This window comes from Pipistrellus hanaki (genome assembly GCF_964339955.1).
Source record: "Pipistrellus hanaki genome assembly, chromosome: 6".
NCBI classification, from domain to species: domain Eukaryota; kingdom Metazoa; phylum Chordata; class Mammalia; order Chiroptera; family Vespertilionidae; genus Pipistrellus; species Pipistrellus hanaki.
Genome location: NC_140508.1, coordinates 59,044,280 through 59,066,567, shown reverse-complemented (window position 1 = coordinate 59,066,567; position 22,288 = coordinate 59,044,280). Strand labels below are relative to the sequence as shown.

At 38.8% G+C, this 22,288-nt stretch overlaps 1 protein-coding gene across 4 annotated transcripts in view; it reads right to left on the bottom strand.

The window, feature by feature from the left end:
* ARHGAP28 (Rho GTPase activating protein 28) overlaps positions 1–22,288 on the bottom strand; it is a 120,424-nt gene that overhangs the window by 38,494 nt on the left and 59,642 nt on the right. For all 4 annotated transcript variants that reach the window (XM_084887736.1, XM_084887738.1, XM_084887737.1 and 1 more), the window contains 2 exons: positions 5,659–5,876; positions 3,926–4,143 (listed from right to left, as the gene is read on the bottom strand). In XM_084887736.1, coding sequence (XP_084743862.1) covers positions 3,926–4,143; positions 5,659–5,876 — 436 coding nt within the window. The remainder of the gene's footprint in view (positions 1–3,925; positions 4,144–5,658; positions 5,877–22,288) is intronic.

Here is a 22,288-nt window from a genome sequence, read left to right as displayed (position 1 = left end):
AAAAAGTTTCCAGAAAAATGAAAATGAAAGCAGAATATAAACACTAGAATAAGATTTAGAGGCATCAGACTTCTCAACAATAACATTATATGTAAAAGCAAATAGATTAATATTTACAAATATCTTAAAGAAATGACTTAAGGCCTAGCATTTTGATACTCATCAAGTTAGGATTTAAGCTTTTAGATATGAAATTTTAGTATCCAGAGATATTTCTTGCCAGATATGCTGAATGGATAAAAGGCCCAATCTGGAGGAAATGGCAACAGAGTAAGTGAATGCTGCACGGACATGCTCTCAGGAACAAACTGGAATTACAACTAAAATACAGAAAAACTAAATTACAACTAAAATACAGAATAATCCACAGAAGACTCACAGGAGAGAACCCTGATATCCGAGGACGTAAAGTAGAAACCACATAGATACAGCAACTAAAGTTCCAGAGAAATATCTCAACTGTGGGGTGTTGCCACTGAGAACTCTGGGATGTAATCCCCAAGCTGGGCTCCCCGGCAGACAGCATCACAACTGAGAAGGGTACCCCCATAACATCTGGCTATGAAAAGCAGCAGGATTGCTGTCTGCTAGGGAGTGACAAATGAAAATTCAGGTACCCTCTTAAAGAGCCAACACACAAAACTCCCTGTGGAGCTGCCCAGCTTGTGCTCTGCAGAGGGAGGGCAGAGTGGACTGGAGCTGCGTAAGTAGAAGCCAGGATTGGGCACTAGGTCAGAGGTGGAGTGGGGAGGGGAGAGGTTAGAGCTCAGAAGGAAGACACCCCCAGTTTCCTGGGCAGAGCCATTCCCACAGGCAACAGAGGACATCCTTCCCACACATATATTTGCCTGGCTTTGGGGAAGACAGTCAACCACCCTATTGGAAAACACTTTACCCTGAGGCCACTTAAGAGACTAAAAATAACAATCAGCCTCCAGGCAGAAGCAACTGCCCTACTATGTTGAAAAAACTCTGGCCACACCTGAGAACCATTGCCTGGGGGGCAATTCAACTGGAATGCTATCAACAGAGGCAGTCGCAGGGGTCCTCAAACTTTTTAAAATGGGGGCCAGATCACAGTCCCTCAGAGAGCTGGAGGGCCGGACTATATGAACTACTAATTCCTACTGTAACACCTCGGCTGCGCTCACTGCCCAAAAAACCTGGCGGGCAGGATCAGACTCCTCTGCGGGCTGCATGTGGCCCTCGGGCCGTAGTTTGAAGACCCCTGAGGGTTTGACTCACTTTGCCTGATCTAATGAGTCAGAAACAGCCTTTAACACTGTCCTGCACTAGAGAATGAGAGGCATAGGGGATCAACCTAATACACAGTCACAAACTCCAAAATAACCAAAATGAGGAGACAAAGAAACAACCCCCAAATGAAAGAACTACAGTATTCTTCAGAAGAAGAGATGAAGCAGAGACACCAAACCTGTATTATATGAAATGCTAAAAGATATTCTTTAAGAAGAGGAGGAAGAAGAAAAAGGTAAAAATTATGAACAACAAATAGATATCTATAAACAAGTGAATCTAAAAATCAAGTGAATAAAAAAATCTAATGAACAGAATAAACTGGTGAATATAATAGAATCAGGGGCCTAGAAAGGGATCTTCCAGACAAAAACTGAACAAGGAAATAGTGACCCTAAGGGACACACTGGATCAGATGGATTTCATTGGGCACAGAACATTTCACCCCAAAGCAACAGAATACACATTCTTCTCAAGTACACAGGATCATTTACAAAGATAGACCGCATGTTAGGGCAGATTTACTCCATACTTCTGTGCTCTTACTAGCTATCTCTGTTTATTCCTGCTGCAATATCTGTAACTGCATTATCGTTCAATAAATTCTTATTTTGGAAAAAAAAAAAAAAAGGTACAATCTGCCAAGAAGATGTAACATTTTATATGTGATTATGCAAATTAATACTTTTACTATTCTCTGTAGTCATTCTGTGATGCTAGTTCTCCTCCTCCTGTGAGAAAGACCAGTGCAACTGACCCTTAACAACAGAAGTTGGAACTGCCCGGTTCACTTATATATTCAAGGGTCAGTTGTACTTGCTTTCTCATTCTATAAACTTGGTGTGGCTGGAGTGAAACTTAAATGTCCTCTTCCATCTCAGGGAGAAGTTTTTTCATGTGTTTGGCACTACAGCGGCCCCTTGATTACCCTTTAAAAGAAGGGGATAAGACCTTTAAGAAATTGAAATAAAAGTGATAAATAAAAGTGATAAAATAAAAGCGATGAAAGAGAAAAGAAATAAAATAAATCCAGACTACTCATGAGAATCCATGGCTAGGTGTGGGGTGTCAGTGTAGCTTAAGGCCTACCATAAGGCCCACTGTTAAGTGTTGCCTTGACCACTGGAAAACTCGGGGAGGCCATACGTGGCCAAACCACAACTTCCCCTCCCATTCTGCTCCCCCAGATAAGGCACCCCAGCCAGACAAAGATCCTTATCCAGGGTACCAGCCATCCTTCCTCATTATCCCTGAGTGGTGGGTTTCAGTTCCTTGCCAGCTGTGAAATTATACAAACAAGCCAATCACATCCTCTCATGGGAACCAGGCAGCACCTCAGCCTTGTTACTACTCAGCCTGCCGTCTGCAGCCCTTCTTGTTCACTCTGCCCCAGGTGCTCTCCACGTGTGGCTGTGTGTGGATTTTAGAACTGTGCTATTCAATTCATTAGCTATTAGTCACATGTAACTATAGTCAATTAAGAGGAAATAAAAATAAAAATTCAGTTCCTTAGTTACACCAGCCATATTTCGAATGCTGGTGCCACATGTGAATGGGGCTACCGTATTGGTCAGCACAGAAATAGATAATTTCTATCACTAGAGCAAGTTCTACATGATAGTGCTACTCTAGGACATTCTTAGCACAAATGCAAAGGTTAATGGAGTAGATGTGAGCTTCCCTGGCAACTAGCCAATGTGATAAATATATCTAAGGGAAGATATGACATAGACAACCTAAAGTAACTCAAATTGGAAACTGGCTTCAACTATGCTTGCTACCCAAAATCCTTGAAATTTTAATTGATGTCATTATTGATATTATAATTACACAGATGAAAAACCTAACACAGATGATGAACTAACTTGCCCAGGGAAATTTATTTGTAATTGCAGCAGAATATCAAGTTTCCTTTTATCTATATACTAATCACCCTCCAGGTTCTAAGAATCCCATCCTTATAGAACCTAATCTAGGACCTTGCACAGGTAATGTGTCCAATAACTATTTTTTGCATCAATGATGATGCGATACAACATTGCAATGATGCAATGAATGAATGAGTTGTAAGGCAGAGCTTGCCATGAAACAAACATAGAAATAGGATTCACAGCCTCAGAAGTAAAAGTGTGGCCTTGGAACTCCCCGGTAAGGTGGAATTTCAACCAGCCATTCCTCACAACACGTCATGCTTCCCTTATGCTTCTTATGAATCACCTGCCTCCTACTTAATTAATGCTCAGACCTTTCAATTGTTTACATTTTTAACTTATTTGACCATAAAGGCTATCCCTACTTCCTCTCCCACCCCCACCTCCATTTAAAACAAACCACCCAGACTTGCTTATGATACTGGGGCTCCTTTACCTGTTTCCACTCAGCACTTAGATTTAAGTAAAAGGCTCTGTGTAGTCCACCCACAAAGACTTGCCCTGTTGCCAAAAATTTATTCTATAACTTCAGTGAAAAAAAGAATACATTGAATGTTGAGGGAGATTGATGAATGGGATAAGGAATGATAGCTTACATTTCAAATTTGTAAAATTTCGGACTGTGCTGTCTGCTTTAGTTTACTTTAAAACCTAGTGGATGATATGTTTTCCATGTTCCCATCCTTCACCTTCTCACCCAACCAAACCAAACCTGTTGAGCCGTGTTCCTTACTCACAGGAGATTCGCTGACTCCAAAGATGTCTCTGACATCCCTGACAGACTGCTTGTTCCTTTTTCTCATGGTTTGAGTGTAAGTATTATATCTCTTTTTCACTGCAGCTGCTTGGGTTCGAGTCAATGTGGAGAGCAAGGCTTTGCAATCCTCCTCTTCATCACCTGAGATCAGGGTTGATAAACCCACATCTTGCAACCACTCTGCTTCAAGTTCTCCTTCTGAAAAATAACATGACCGAGAGGGTGTTAGCACATTCTCTGTCTGATTGGATGTGTATATCTGTAGGTCTGTGCATATCTGGGAATAAGAAATGTCAATAATCAATATATTAAGATTGTTCTTTTTTCCCAAATTATAGAAAAGGCCTATTAAAATGAATGAAAGGTTTGTATTGTATTTTTTTTAAGTAAGTCAAATTTTAAAGTATTTTCTAGTACAATAAAGTTAATTGGCAGATTGAGTAAAGTTGCTTTTTTTTTTTTTCTTGGCCAGACAGTTAAATATAAGCTATATCTGGACTATCAATTCAAAAGAAGAAAAAATATGAATATTTAAACTAAAATCATAATAGAAAAATAGGGGTTTAAACAGCATCCAAAAGGGCTTTTAATCACTCAAAGGCAGGTTCAAATCCCAATGCTACTATTTACTAGATACATGGATTTGGAAGGTTTTAAGATACCCTTTGGCTTCAATGTATTATTGATAAAATAGAGATAATGATAACAAAAATTTTACTCAGCTATGAGGATTGTTTTATCAATGTAGTTATGACAAATGGTAAAAAAATAAAAAATAAAAACAACCTTGAACAGAGTATGTGGTTCAACAGTTATTTGTTCTCTTACTTTCTCCTTATTCTGAACATAAGGTATTCTTTCAATTTTTCAGAAGGCAATTAAAAAAAATGAAAAGTTAGTCATAATAAGAATCAATTGCTATTGTAAATTAGAGATACAGAAATAATAAAGGATTCAGAATAACAACATCTTGTAACAGCAAGTCCACTGCACATACAATTTTGGGAGCTATGTTAAACAGGCATTCCTGAATGAGGTTTGTCTAAAGAGCAGATTAGACTGATTTGTAAATGCCTGTCAAAATATCAGTCTAGTCGTCTTGGACCATGCTTGCTGCACTGGTATGTGAATAAAAGCCTCAAATGTGCTTCACAGCTCCAATATCTTAGCTAGGCAAATCTTTATTTTCTTTTTTGTTTTTATTGCTTGTTTGCTTTATAAACTGTCCTTTAACAGAAAATGCAAAGGTGAACCTAAGTTGTGCCATTCTGTACTAACCTACCACATCAGTAAGGTTGTTGGTGAACCATATTAAAAAGGGAATGGCGTGGCCAGCATGGCTCAGTGGATGAACATCGACCTATGAACCAAGAGGTCATGGTTCAATTCTTGGTCAGGACACATGCCTGCGTTGCAAGCTCAATCCTCCGTGTGGGTGTACAGGAGGCAGCTGATCAATGATTCTGTTTCATCACTGATGTTTCTAACTCTCCTTCTCCCTTCCTCTCTGAAATCAATAAAAATATATTCTTTAAAAAAAAAAATAAAAAGCCACTTTGAGTCAGTCCAGTAGATATAAATCAGTGGAACAGGTAGCTGATATGCTGAATTCCACTAAATTCAACTACTAATGAAATGAGTTTTATCTACTGACAGAACAAGAGAGAGCATACAAAGAAAGTTAGCACACAAGAAAAGGAAGCTCGCACTTACCATCCACAGGCTTGACCTCAGCTGGTGCCTGCTCCTCCTGCCCTCCCATGCTGTTCTCTTTAATGCTTTCTATTTCCCGCCAGAAATCCTCCATGGAGGCGCTGTCCATGGAGGCGCTGTCCACGGAGGCTTGTGAGTTGGAGCGGCTGAATGCAGGAGAATGGAGGGATTCATTGGAGAGCATCCTGTTAATTCTTCGGCAGTGAGGAATGGATTTTCTGAGGAAAGAATATCTGAGAATTAAAATGAGTCTCTTTCATGTCATAAATCACAAAATTGAATTTAGATTTAAAGTCAGTGAAGAAATGGAGCTAGTAAGGAAGAGAGGGGTTTGAGGTGAAAATTTTCACATATTCATAAAGTAGAAAGTTATTTGCCTTAGTCAAAACAGACATAGTCTATCTCTGCAAAGGATCTAAGATGATGACAGAGGAGATAAAAGGTTGACTGCTCACACCTATTTGGGTTGTCACAAAAAATAAAAATAAAAAAAACAATGTTGATGAGAATGTGGAGAAACTGAAACCCCTGTGCATTGTTGGTAGGAAGGTATTGATAAAATGGTGTAGCTGTTGTAGAAAACAATATGGAGATTTCTAAAAATTTTGAACATAGAATTACTATATGACCCAGAAATTCTATTTCTGGGTAAAAGGACAAAAGAATTGAAAGCAGGGTCTCAAAGACATTTTTCGTACATCCATGTTCATAGCAGCATTATTCACAAAAGCCACATGGTATAAACTATCCAAATAGCTGTCATTGAATGAATGGATAAACATAATGTCATTTAACACAAACAATTCAGCTTTAAAAAGGAAAGACATTCTGCTCCATGCTACAGCATTAATGAAACTTGAAAACTTGATGCTAAGTGAAATAAGCCAGGCTCAATAAGACAAATACTTGAAAACTCCACTTAGTTGAGATTCCTAGAGTAGTCAAATTCATAGAGGCAGAAAGTAGAAAGGTAGTTTCTAGGAGCTTGGGCAGGAGGGAATGGGTAGTTGCTTAATGAGAACCAAGTTTTATTTTCTCAAGATGAAATTAATTCTGGAGTTGGATGGTGGAGATGGTTGTGCAACAATGTGAATGTACTTAATACAAGCTTAAAATAATGAAGATGGTAAATTTTATCTCATGTGTACTTTACCAGAATTTCTTAATTGAAAAAAAAATTTATGTTGCCTTTTGAGATGGGATAGTGACAGAAAACAATATATAATATTTAATAGCAAACCCTTGCCCTAGACGATTTGGCTCAATGGACAGAGTGATTGAAGGGTCTCGGGTTAGATTTTGGTCAACGGCACATACCTAGGTCGCAGACTCAATCCCTGCCCTGGCCAGGGTGCATGCAGAAGGCAACCAATTGATGTGTTTCTCTTACATCAATGTTTCTGTCTCTCTCTGTCTTCCACTCTCTCTGAAAAATCAATGGAAAAATATCCTCTGGTGAGGACTAAAAACAAACACACACACACAAAAGAAACCCTATATTCATATGGGGAAGTGGGACATCCACCTGCAGCACAGAGACCCCTGGTCAGTTCAGGGAGAACAGAATCACCACCTGCATAGGTAGAGGGACCCTACTGGGGTGAGGAGGCAAAGGGTATTCTGAGAAGACATTATCATAAAACTGCTGAGGGCTGGGGGGAACAGACAAGAAATACAGACATGAGCATCTGAGTAACATGCTGGTTTCATCTGAGACAATCCACCTAAGGAATGCTTTAATTGCAATGACCAACTATTCTTTTTTGGCAAAGTACACAGACAGCATTTTTTGGATAAGCACATTTGGAAGAGTTCTCACTTTTTAAATTAAGGAGACAAATATTTCCTCCTTCGTCACAGGGAGTAGGGACCATGACCCTCCATTTTTTAAGCATCACATACGAGTAATTGTGATCCTCAGGCTCACCCAACACTTCGATGAGCTTTAATCTGGCTTTGCATACCTCACCATATTAGGATAAATAGAGTCTAAGCTTTGTCAGCTGTTTGTATTTTTTAAAAATTTCATAACAATACCAGGAAAACATTACATGAAAACAGAATGCAAATGTGTTACAGAGCAACTATTTTGGGGAAGAAGGCCATTAGGTTTAAGATTAGAGTTTAAGTTCACGCTAACTACCATAACTTCAAAATGGTATTTAAAAATACATTTTATTATTGTATTTTCCTCAGTTATCTTTTAAGGAATAAATTGTATTCTATTTTAATGATTACTGGAGATCTAGAACTTATTACTGTCTACCTTTAATTAATATTTTACAATCCCTCAACAATGTAAATAAAATAACTTACAAGAGTATAATTCTCTCCTCTTTATATTACTGTTGTCATAATGTTGCTTCTTCCCATGTCTCCATTTCACAGCAGTTATCATTGTTATTGTTTTTATTTAAAAGTTAATAATATTTTTAAAAATAAATAAGCAGTCTTTCTTGTGCTCTTAATCCTCCCTTTATGTCCATGTAGCCATAACAAATCATTCCCCTTTAGCTTTGAGAACTTCCTATAAGCATTTCTTATCTCTCTTCTTACCATTTTTTTGCACCATGAATCTGCTGGTACAACAAATTCCATCAGGTTTCTTTCTGAATACATCTTTAATTCATTTTCATTTTTAATGAATATGTTCACTTGGCATAGAAAAGTTTATTGAGCTATTAGAATCTTTCATCAATTTTGGTATATTCTTATCCATTTTCTCTTCAAATATGTCTTCCATCTGATTCTCTCTCCTCTATCTCTGGAACTCCAAAAACAGGACTGTTGGGCCATTTGACACTGTCCCAAATATCCCTCACAATCAGATTTGCCTTTTCCCCCCCACCCGTTTTCTATATTTCTGTTTAGAGATTTTTCTGTTGCCCTGATTTCTGGCTCACTTTTCATTTCTTCCATGTGTCCAGTCTGTTAAGTCCATCCAATGAATGCTGCAATTCTGATTTTTTTTTTTTTTTTTTTTGGGGGGGGGGAGGAGATTTACATCATGAATGTCCAATCCATTCTTTTGAGAGATTCTATTTCTATGTTGACATTACTCATCTTTTTATCCTTTAATTTCTTTAACGTATTTGTTATTATTTGAAAATTCTTGTCTCTTAATGTCAACATCTGTGCCAAAAGTATGTCTGCTAATATTGAAATATAGTCAATTAGTTGTCCATGGGTCACATTTCTTCCCATTGCAAATTACAACTTCGATTATATGGAGACATTGATTTTAAAAGAATTCTAGAATATTGAAATTAATCATAATTTCCTCCAGAAACACAAGCCTTTTCCTCTATCTGATAAATAAAGTGAGGCACAGATTACCTCAACCAAACCAGGAGCTAAGTTGGGTCTGGGCTGAGTTTTAGGTCACCTTCAAGGGGGAGACCTGTCCTGTCTCTGTTATAGGTCCCTCCTGCTCGGAGGACTTTGGGATAATGCCATGGGACTACAGAAATCTCTCTCTGATTTAGAGTGCAGCTCCCAGCCTTCTGAGTTGCTGCGCACCAGCACAAAAATCCCAAGAGGGAGAACTGTCAGGTGTGGAGAACTGGCTCTGCATTTGGTACTTTTACAAATTCCAAACAGTTGAGCCAGTGCAGACAGCCATTAACAACTCCACTGGTGCCTCCTCACTCCAATAGAGTCTCTCTACCTAAGCCGGTGTGATCTTATGCCTAGCAGTGCACAGACTCGGGGAGAGATATATTCCACGGAGGGAAGTGATCAGTAGGTTCTGCTCACCTAGGAAAGCTCTTCCCCCCATGGGACTTACCTCCTTTAGACTTCTTTGTGTCCACACCTCCCCTTTAAGGTTTTTTTGTTTGTTTGTTTGTTTTTTTAATAATAATACTAATTTCTTTCTTAAAAAATATATTTTTTATTGATTTTTTTTTTTTTACAGAGAGGAAGGGAGAAGGATAGAGAGCTAGAAATGTCGATGAGAGAGAAACAATGACCAGCTGCCTCTTGCACACCCCCTATTGGGGATGTGCCCACAACCAATGTACATGCCCTTGACCAGAATCGAACCTGGGACCTTTCAGTCTGCAGACAGACACGCTATCCACTGAGCCAAACCGGTTTCGGCTCCATTAAGGTTTTTATTTAAAAAAAAAAAACACACACACACACACATGATTTTGACGTTGATCCTTCTTTCTCTACTTGTTACAGCGGGAAAGTTAGTCGGCCACAACCTAATCTATGCCTTAACTAGAAGTGAAACTCCCACAGAATACTATAAATATTTTGTTTAACTCCCACAGAACACTTTCCTACCATCTCAGCTCTCTACATTTCCTTCTTCGTATTTATCGACCATATATAATTAATTTATTCACTTATTGAAATTTTTATAGCTATTTTCCTCACTAGAATATAGAGGGAAAATGCCTATCTAATTTAAACAGTATCTGGCAAATATCAGGAACTCAGAAATATTTGCGGAATGAATGACTAGTGTGGGCGATGAGAAAGACGATACCTCTTAAAAAGGTCTCTCAGTGGCTGAACACACATTCTGAAAACAGCAGCCATTTCTACAGAGGAGCCTCTCCTTCAAGCTGCACTTCAGGGAGAAGCCTGAACTACCTGCCTCTGCACTAAACTGCCTGCCTGCACTGTGTTGCTGCCATTGGAGCCAGTGCTTACAAAGGAGTTCCTGGAATCCTAGACTGAGTCTTTCCTTACCCAATCAGAGCTGTGCAGCTATATCCCCATCAGATTTTTCACCAACCAATCAGAGCAGCTCCTTATAACCAATCAGGTCAGTGTCTTTTGATCCAATCAAACTAGAAGAATGTGGAATCTTCATTTATATGAGGACAGACCAATCGGGGACTAGAGGTGGGGATTTCTGTCTATATGTCACTCCCCTCTGGCTTTTGAGAGTGAACTTCCCCTTTCCGCCAAAGATTTCAGACTTCATTGCCATGGTTGGAGGTGAAACACCAAAGATGTCTTGCTGAACCACAGCAGGACAGACCAGTGCAGGGCAGAGCAGAACTGTCTTGCAGGAGAGGAGCCTGACTCAGGGTCACCTTGCCCAGGGCTGCCTCCCCTCAGGGCCTCCAAACAGCAGTTGTTTTCATAGCCCTGCTGTATCACAATTGAGCTGTTGCACTGAACAAAGCTTCCTCTTCAACACACTCCAAACTGGGGATTCCTACCGTTACTGAATTGATGCCAACGACCTTTAGTTGACTAGTGATAGAGGAGCCAGGATTTAAATTCAAACCTTTTCCATGTTGTACAAATGACTTCCCTACAGTAATCTTTCTTAATTTCGAAAGTCCCTTCAGATATTTGTATATCTCCATAAAGCTATACATATTTTTATCCCAGAGACGGAATATAATATAGACATTTAGAGGGAAAACTCTGAAGCCAGCTGGTCCAGATTTAAATACAGGCTCTGCCACTTCCAAGATCTATGACCTGGAACATGCTATTGAATCTCTGTGCCTCCATTTCTTAATCGATAAAATACGAATGCAAAGTGGTTGTTGCAAGGTAGTTTTATTTACTTGCAGCAAGGAGACATATTCAAAGCTGTCTCCGCAAAGGGAGGCTTAGCCTTTGCTTACATACTCTATTTAGTCAATTACATATTGATTTCTTCTTTGCAGTTGACTCACTTATTTGGTTGAGCTCCTGTCAAGAGCTTCCTGTTTCCATCTGCATCTACAAAATACTGTGCTACATTTTAATGTTTAGCAAGAATAGCATTTAGCAATAACACTTAGAACTGGTCAGACCTTGAGAGCCTTGTCCTATCTAACAGAAATATTAATCAGCCCTGTCAGTGGTTAGAGCATTGGCATTAACACAGGAGGGTCACTGGTTTGATTTCCGGTCAAGGGCATGTACCCTGTCGGAAAGTGTGTGGGATGCAACCAACTGATTTGTCTCTTTCACATCAATACTTCTCTCCTCTCTTCTCTCTCTCTCTCTCTCTCTCTCTCTCTCTCTCTCTCTTCTCTACCCACCCCCCCTTCTTTCCACTCTCTCTAAAAATCAATGGAAAAAAATCCTCATTCCTCAGGTGAGAATTAATATATATACATGTATTAATCATATATTATACTTAATGGAGTTATTATAAGGATTAAATGAGTTAATATACTTAAAATGCATGGCATATAGTAAACCCATGGTTTAAGTGATAGCTATATTTGCTAGCATGCTCATAGTTAGATTTAGGATCAGGCTATAACAGGTGCTGAAATATCTTAAGGGAACTAACATATGACTAGAATGTAAAAAGATAATCAAAACTAGATCAATCCGAACTCCTCTCTGACCCAACATCATTCTCAAGGCTTGTTTGCCCAGCTCCCTTGGTCCAATGTGGACATAGGACACAATTCTGTTCAAAGTCACATAAGAACTACCCCTCTCCATAGTTTCAGCAAAATCATATTTTTCTTGATATAGGTGCTATTCCCTTCCCTTCCTCCTTCTCCTTTATTAAAATATGAATAAAATGACTGGTGCATCAGCAGCCATCTTGCAACCATGAGATAAAAACCAAGAAAATTACAGTTATCAGCCTCAAGTCTCAGAAACAATGTGAAATGCTGCCTATCTCTGTACTTCCAAAAATGTGAGAAAATAAACTCTTATTTTTAAAAACTAATCTTTGTTGTTGCTATTGTTGCTTGCAGCCAAAATCGTTCTTAACTGATAAAATTGGGAAAAATATTTTAATATTCCACACTAAGAGGAATATTTAAGTAAAACTAAACAGTCAATAATAACCTGCTTCCCAAAGGAAGATGAGGTCTAATGTAATGCTTTTTTTATTTTATAGACTGCCCAATTATGAGCCTAACCCGGGTCTTGGTCTGGCCTTGATACCTATACTACAGAGTTAAGCTTCATGGTGAAGACATACCTGTCTAAATATACAGGAAATGTATTCACATTGCTCTCCAATCTAACATATTCCAAGAGTTTTAGGAAGAATACCCTAAAAATAATGGTTTCCCCTTCCCTTTCTGAAAAGAAGATGAGAACATAATCTTCATCACCAGTGTCTTTGAATGATGCTGGTGCCAGTCGAGAGGAATGTCTTAGGTACTGACTAGCAGGGCTCTTGTAAGATAAAGCACTTGCTCTCTGAAAAAGACCTGGGCACAGCCCCATGAATGCAGCTGTTTGCCTTCTTAGCTTCCTCGGGAGGCCATTCAGATAAAGTAAGAGGACAAATCCTTTGTTTTTACGCTCTGGCTTCTCAGGAATCTTTGGATTCTAACGTGCATATAAACAAGCTTAACTTGGATGTCTTGCAAAAGCACTTGAAAGGCAATGGCGATAAAAGGAAGTTATAGTGTCAGAGTAATAGAAGCCAGGACAGAGAGGAGAGGAGGTTCCCACTCTGTGGCTCTGCCTTTCACTCTCATTCTGGCGTCCTCTCGTGCTCATCCGGCCACTCGCAACCCCAGTTTTCTGTCCCTTTCCTGGCCTGCCTCACCCTCTTAAGGAACAGGAGAAGCTGGTGAAGCCATTCCATCAGGAGGTAAACCAGGTATGCCTCTGTTGGCAGGAAAGGATACAAAAAAATGTGTTTGTAGATTAGGGGGAGGCTTAAAACAGCAAACAAATCTCAGTCATTCAACAAGGAATAATCTAAGTGGTTTTAAAAGCTGGAGTGTTTTGTTTTTTTTGGGTTTTTTTTTTTTTTTTTTTTTTTACCAATTGAAGTTCACGTCAGCAGTTAAATTCTTATAGAACTATGAATCACCCTGAGCACAAGCACCTTGCTAGAAATGGGGAATGCTGTGATGAAGGATGAACGAAAGAATAATTTCAAACCATTATACATTCAAACCCAGTATTTACAAAGGAGGAGACTCAAACGGGGCAGCAAGCTCTTTTGTAAAGAGAATGACAGGATCTTTTCTTGGGGCTGGGGAGAGGACAGCATGTTTTTCTGTACTTCTAGCTATGAGAGCAAAGCAACTACATCTGCTTAACTCAAAGTAATCTATGCTACAATATATTCAGTTTACTGATCTACCAAAGAAATTGAGATTAGTGTTTGTATAGTTACTGCATAATTAAAATAAACTAATTATATGGATACACAGACACACACACACACACACACACACACACACACTCTGAGTGCCAGATTATTATGATATCTATATATTAAAGGCCCAGTGCATAGGTGGGGTCCAGCCAGCCTGGCCAGGGGGAGGGGACATGGGCAGTTGGTTGGCCTGCCTGCTGGTAGAACTCCTGGTCGAGGGGACAATTTGCATATTAGCCTTTTATTATATAGAATATACACTGAGCGGCCAGATTATTATACGTTCAGAGATTGTAATAATCTGGCCACTCAGTGTATATGTATGTAAAAATCAAAATATGACCTGTTTCTTAAATTCTCCCTACTTTGCCTGAAGAGAGGGGTAATGGAGGGTGGAGCCTAACAGATATCGAATTGCTTTTTTGAGATGAACATGTCCTGGAATTAGGGGTGATGGTATCACAACTTTGTGAATATACTAAAACAAACAATTAAATAAATCCAATGAACTATACACTTTAAAAGAGTGAACTTAATATTTTGGGAATTATATCTCAAAAAAATACTATATTGAAAAAAAATGCCACTTTAAATTTTTAAAAAGATTTTGATAACAGTGTTAAGGAAGTAGAACAATAGAAATTCTCAATCATTGTTGGTGGGGTTGCAAAATTGTACAGCTACTTTTGAAGACAGTTTGGCAGTTGCATACAAAAACAAACATACCCTTCTCATACAATTCAGTAATTTACCCAAAGGATTTCAAAGCTTAGGTCCTTGTGAAAAACGTGTACCCAATGTTTAAAACAGCTTTATTCATATTTGGCAAAACCAGGAAGCAATTCAGATGTTCTTGCCCTGGCAGGTGTTGCTCAGTGCTTAAGAGCGCCGGTCCTTGCACCAAAGGGTCTCAGGTTTGATTCCAGGTCAAGGGTACATACCTGGGTTATGGGTTTGCTTTTCACCCCAGGTCAGGACATGTGTAGGAAGCAACCAGTCAATGTGTCTCTCTCACATCAGTGTTTCTACCCTCCCTCCCCCATTCCATTCCATTCTCTCTGAAAAGCTATAGAAAAAATATTTGCAGGTGAGGATTAACAAAAACAAAATGAAACAATAAGATGTTCTTCAGTAACTGAATGGATAAACTCTGGTTCAGAAAAGTTAATAAGCCTCTATCCAGATATGTTAAGGAAAAAAAGAGAGATAACACAAATTAGCAATATCAGGACGGAAAGAGGTTACGTATATCACTATACATTTGACAGATATCTATAATAATAAAAGCATAATATGCAAATTGGCTGAATGGCCAAACAGCGAATGACGGACCATCCAACCATCTGGACGACCACACTAGGACACCCACTGGTGCCAGGTCAGTCAAGGCAGGTGTGATGCGATTGGTCAGGAACCCTGCCATCACCCATGATCACCCTGCAGAGAGAGGCCCAGGCCACCAGCCAGCAGGATGATCAATCGGAGGGCTCCATGATCGCTTTAAAGAGGGTGGCCCAGGCCACTGACCAGCAGGCTGTGGTGGGTAGCCTGGGCCTCCCTTGGAGGAGCCATTGATCACAGAGCCCCAGCCAGGTGGGCAGGGCCTACCTCTTTGGGAAAATTGATTGCAGAGACCCAGTTGGGTGGGCAGGCCCTCTCTCTGTGATGTGATCAATTGCAGGGCTCCCGAACTGTGAGAGGGTGCAGGCTGGGCTGAAGAACCCAACCCCTTAAGTGCAAGAATTCATGCACCAGGCCTCTAGTTAAAATATAATATAGGGATATTATAAACTTTATGCCAGTAAGTCCAACAACTTAGGTGTAAAGGACAAATTTCTTATAAGATAGAACCTACCAAAGCTCACTCAAGAAGAAATAGGTGACCTGAGTAGCATTATATCTATTAAAGAGATTGAATTTGCAGTTAAACACCCTGTCAGAGGAATACTTCAAACCCAGATTGCTTCACCAAACATTTAAAGGAGAGATAATATCAATTCTATATAAACTTTTCTAGAAAATCAAAGAGGTGGAAACATTTGCTAGCTAATTAATATATGAGTCTACCATTACCTGAATACCAGAAAGAGATAGCTCCCATAAGAAAGGAAAAGACCACAATACTCTCCATGCATGTAGATGCAAACATTCTTAACACATTTTAGCCAATCAAATCCAAGAATACATAAAAAGGATAAAACATCATAACCAAGTGAGTTTATTCTGGGACAGCAAGAATGATTCAACATTTGAAAATTGTTGATTCATTTAATTCATCAAAGTCATCATCGTTTAAGTCATACATTAGTAATAAAAAAGAAAAACTGCACAATTGCCACAATAGATACAGAAAATGTTACTTGACAAAATCCAGCATCCATGTAAAACAAAACAGAACAATCCCCCTAGAAAATTAGTAATAGAAGTGAATTACCTCCACTTGTAAAGGGCATCTAAGAAAAAAAGATCAGCTAATATTATATTTAATGGTAAATGACTGAATGCTTTCCCCCTAAACTCAAGAACAAGACCTGAATAACTGCGCTCATCACTTTCATGCAACATCGTAGTGGAGATTCTAACCAGTGCAATCAGGCAAGGAAAAGACAAAACGGGCAACCAGATTGGAAAGAAAGAGTTAAGGTATCTTTATATGCAGATATGATCATCTATGTAGAAAATCCTATACAATTTAGGAAAAAACTACTAAAACTAATAAATAAGTTCAGCAAGGTTATAAGATAAAGATCAATATATAAAATATCAATATACAAAAGCAGTTGTATTCCTACATACTAACAGTGAACACTTAGAAGTCAACATTTAAAAGAAATACCATTCACAATAGCATTAAAAATGTGAACTATTTAGGAGAATTAATTTGACAAAAGATGGGTAAGACTTGTATACTGAAAACTACAAACATTGCTAAGAGAAATTAAAGAAGGTCTAAATAAATAGAGATATGCAACTTGTTCATGGATTGGAAGATTCAACACTTTATAAATTCCCCAAAATTCAGTTCTCCCCATACTGATCTAAAAATTTAATATGATCCTAATAAAAAGCCCAGCAAACTTTCTTTTTAGAAGCTGACAGGTTTTCTAAAATTCATATGGAAATACAAAGAACCTAGAACATCCAAAACAAATGTGAAAGAAAAAGAAAATCAGAATACATATCTAAATCAAGACTTATTATAAAGGTACAGGAGAAAGCAATACAGTATTGTAATCAAATGGACACACAAATCAATGAAATAAAATACAGTCCAAAAATATATCCACACATATGTTGTCAACTGGTTTTCAACAAGGGTACAAAGTCAATTCAGTGAGGAAATAATATTTTCAATAAATAGTGTTGGAACAACTGAATATCAATATACAAAAATAATAATAGTAAATGAACATCAGACCACATACAAAAATTAACTGAAAATGGATCACAGATCTAAATGTAAAATCTAAAACCTCTTAAAATTTCTAGGAGAAAATTTTTATGACCTTGTGTTAGGTGAAGATTTCAAAGATGAGACATAAAAGTCATGATCTGTAAAATAAAACATAAAATGGATTTAAAACCTGCTCTTCAAAGACACCATTAAAAGAATGAAAACGTAAGTCATACTACAAATCATGTATCTGATAAAGCACTTGTATATGGATTATTTTTAGAACTTTTAAAATTCCATAATAATGAAACATGACTTTTTTAAATGGGCTATTTAAACACTTCACCAAAAAAAATAAAAAATAAAAACGATTGGGAAAAAAAGAGATGAAGTATAAACTAAGAATGAAAGTTAAGTACCACTTTCTCTAAGATACTGTCCCTGTTCTTACCACATGAAAATGATCTGCCAAAGTATGCCATTTACTATCATATATTACATGGACTTGAAGATATGACTCACCTCAACTATTCGATTTTGAACTACTTGAAATTAGAAATTACAAGATTTATTTTGACATCTCTCAGACTATCATTGATCCTGGCATGATGCCTGTTTCACATGAGTAAATACTAAATGCTTAAAGATGAATGAATGGTCGGAATAGATAGATCCTTTCTTTAAAAAAAACAAACAAAAAAAACCCCCCAAAAAACATTTTTATTGATTTCAGAAAGGAAGGAAGAGAAAGAGAGATGGAAACATCAATGATGAGAGAGAATCATTGATTGGCTGCCTCCTGCATGCCCCCTACTGGGGATCAAGCTGGCAACCCAAGCATGTGCCCTTGACCAGACTCGAACCTGAGACCCCTTAGAACACAGGCCAACACTCTATCCACTGAGCCAAACCAGCTAAGGTGATAGATCCTTTCTTAAGTGACTGTTGTATCAAAAAAACATGTTTCAGAAAATGATTTTATAGGTTTAATAATTTTATAATTTCTTTTTAATGTATTGTAGAAAAATTTGAATTTTATTAAGCAAAATAAAAATCTATCTTCTTCCTCCTTCCAAATTTAATGATTTCCCTTTAAATGCAAGTTTTCACTAAACAAAAAGCACACACAAACAAAACCAAAAAAAAACAAAACAAAAAAAAAACCAACACACCCAACAACTTGTTTTTAAAAACCTGAAGTTAATAACTGTTCTTTAATTTCCTTTCTCTCACAGAACTCCAAATTGTGGAAATTGGTTCCAGGCAGTGCCAGCTCCAAAAAGATAACAGAGGTATGCTATTTTGGAAAAGAAAAGGAAACAGAAGACTAGAGAGAGGAGAGAGGGAGGGGGGAGAAATACCACAGAATCTTTTATGGAAATCCAGAGTCCTTAAGTTGTATGCACTGTCCCAGAGACAACTGCCTGGGCGTCTGGCCTCAGACAGCACTCGGAAGCAAGGGCAGACCGATGCCTGGCAAGGAGAGCTCCGGAAAGCAGGGACCTGGGACTTGACAGCCATCTTTTATTTTCCTTTTCTCCAAGTGACACAGAACAAACTCCAAAAAAGCATCAAAGAGACTTGGGCTATTTTCCATTTCTAAAACCTTGCTTCAGGTGGGGCACAAGGCCATCTTCCACAAAGGACACATTTTGAAAGTGGGTACATCTTGCCACCAAAACTTAACCTTGCACTACACCTGAAGGGTTGCAAATAAACAGACAGAGATCAGGCACCCAAAGCCTATTTACTTTACAAAAAATATTTATTGGACACAGAAACATAAAAATTTTTTCCTTCTGGTGAGCTCTTAAGTCTGCCTAGATAAACCTTATCTTAAGGCCATCATCATCAGTTTCCAGAACTCTCTACCAACCAGCCACCCTGGCTAATGTTAGTTTCTCATTTTCCATGTGTTATTTAATTAAAACTTTTAAGTGACTTTTGAATGAAACATAAAATCACAGAAATGTGTGTGTGTGTGTGTGTGTGTGTGTGTATGAGAGAGAGAGAGAGAGAGAGAGAGAGAGAGAGAGAGAGAGAGAGAGAGAGAGAGAGAGAGAGAGAGAAGGACTAGGAAACACAAATAGGCATTATACCAACAAGGGACTATGTCCCTTTTATTTCCAAAAGTCGGGTAGACTTTTGTTAAATAGGTAAACTTGGCAATCTCATTATTTATAAGGCCTATAGGATGTTGTAGTGAGGTATTTTTGGAAAAAGAAAACGGAGTTGAACTTAACAGAATTCAGAGGGGAAAAAGAGAGACAGATTAATTTTAAAAAGTGTTCAGTGATTTGGTTACCCACTGATTTCTTTGCCTGCACGAACACCTAACTTTTTCTGAATAAATGACTAACATGTTGATTATAAAATGTTGTATTCAAGTAACTGAATAGTGATTTAGAATAAGGAAGATTTTGAAGGCAAAGGGCAATAAGCTTTTTGAAAAGGAGAGACTGACTTGGAGGTATAGAGTATGGGGGTACCAAGCAGGGCTGCCAAGAGAGTGGGAAGGTAGAGGTTCAAACTTAGCAGAAGTCCTGTTTACCAGTCAGGAATAAAGAGAGGGAAGGGGAAGATTTGTTTTTGTTTTTTTAAAATATATTTTATTGATTTTTTACAGAGAGGAAGGGTGAGGAATAGAGAGTTAGAAATATCAATGAGAGAGAAACATCGATCAGCTGCCTCCTGCCCATCCCCTATTGGGGATGTGCCCTCAACCAAGGTACATGCCCTTGACTGGAATTGAACCTGGGACCTTTTAGTCCACAGGCCGACGCTCTATCCACTGAGGCAAACCGGTTTTGGCGGGAAGGTGAAGATTTGTAATAGAGAAAGGCAAGCCTCCTGTGCTCTTGATATTCTCTGAAAAAAAAAAGCATCCCTGGTGGGTGTTTTTCTCAGTGGACAGAGCATCAGCCTGTGCACCAAAAGGTGGCAGGTTAGATTCCCAGTCAAAGGCACATACCTGGGATGCAGGTTCCATCCCTGGCCTGGTTGGGGCGTGTGCAGGAGGCAACCAATTGATGTGTCTCTCTGAAATCAATGCCTCTCTCTTTCTCTTTCTCTCTCCCCCTATTCCCCTCCCTCCCTTACACTTTCTCTAAAAATCCATGAAAAAGATATCCTTGGGTGAGGATTAACAACAACAAAATGTAGATCTGCATGTGTCTGCACCCTCTGTTACCATCTGCTAAGGCCTATCCAGGAGACCTTTTGGCTAGGGCCTGCTGCTCTTGGTGGGGGCCTGGACCTTTCTGAGAGTTATGAATTATCTCTAACATGACCCTGACATGCTGTATATCGTTTATTAAGCATTTCTATCCATCCATTTACCTGACTGTCCAAGTATAGGAAAAGCCTATAGGCCTTAGATATAACAATCTGGCTTTGCCACCTGCTATAATTTGAATTTAGAATCCAATGTGACACATGAAGTATAATGGTGTAACTCTACTTGGCTACTAGTATATGTTTTCAAAGCTTCCTTAGGATGTCCCAGGCTGTGGCCTGGATACCACATGTGTTTAGGGGAGGTCCAACCTCTCAATGTCTGGCCACCCTTTTGTAAATGGAAACTATGCCCCCAAATGCCTCCTTTCACCTTTAGGGCTGGGGTGTACCAAGCTAGCCCAATAAGCAGGTGGCAGGAGACCTGGAGCTGGAGTCAGTGAACTACCGGGGACAAATCCAGTCTGCGCTGGCCTTTTGAAAAGCCAGCTATACTGACATAGGGCCACTTCCACTGTGTAAGTACAGCCCACGGGCACACTCAGGTTGCTGGATAGATGTAACAGATCTCATGGGCCACAAATCAGGACATGCCTTTTACAGGAAGTTTGCTGACTCCTGGCCCACAGAAAAAGAACATGGGAGTGGACTGCTTCTGTGTGCCTACCTAGGACACGTCTAGAGAAATCCGTTCCCTCCTCCAGATTAAGGGGACACATGACATGGTTTCCTGAGGAGCCATGGCTGTTAGAACAACTGCCTCCCCATTCCTCCACCAGGACCACTAGGAAGCTCTAAGACTCCACACTCCTTGCTGGACAACAGGAAGAATGGAGGCTCCTTCAGAATTTGCTGGTGCTATTTTCATACCCTGAGCCTGAGTCTTTGTATAAAGGTCACTGCTCCAGAGAGAACAATGCTCTCTGAGTCCTCCTCCCGGGCTTAGAAAATTAGCCTTTGCTAGCACAAATGTGCAGGAGAACACTCTAATGGCAATCTGTGAAACTAAAGTTTCAGTGTCTCAGTTGACTTCTCCAGAAAGTTTAACAGCATTTAATCTCCCGTCATGCATCTAAGAAAACCTGTAATTGAAAAATTGATCATGTGATTTTTAAAATTCCAAGGTTCAAGATTCGTGGAGAACAAAAAGCAGGATCTGAAATAAAGGCTTCAGACCCTTTAGTAAATTTAAATAATGTACAAGAAAAAATGGAAAACCAGGGGAATTTTTAATATCACAAGTTAAGATATTAAATGCACTTTAAAAACAAAACTATGTCCTGCGAGGCACAGAACAGCAACGTGATGTCAACAAATGGGGAAGGATCAAGTTCCCCCTGCAGGGACTGGTCAGGTCCCAGACCCCTCTGCAACTCATGGGAATGTTAGCCCATTTTCCTATTACATGCCAAAGAGCAATGAGCTGATTTTAAAAAGTGACAATTTCTCTAATATTTTTAAAGTCAAGATGAAACATTAAAAACAAAACAACAACAACAAAAAAACACTGCAATTCACTGTGTTATGAAGAAAAAATGGATTCAAACAAAACTAGTTGGACTATTATGAAGCTCAGTAAGTGGGGAGGATCAGAGGGAATTAGGAGAAGATTGTTTATCATGTGGAGAGAGATATGCTGTAGAAAACATAGAACCAACTTGGCAGCTATTTTAAGCACAATTTTCTGTGTATCTATTTTACAATGCCATACATCTGGAATTACATATTACACACACTCTCTCAAAGGAAATATTATTGAACACTGAGTGGGAAAACAACTTAATAGTGTTTATCTGATATTCCTATTTTCCCTAGCTGAAAAATGAATAAAGGATCAATATTAATTTTATCATTGTACAGAACTTACAAAGTATAACCTCTCTCCCCCTTTCATATCCATTGCATGAATGCTCGAACAGAGCCTTGAGCAAGTAATCCAACATACTCTCATA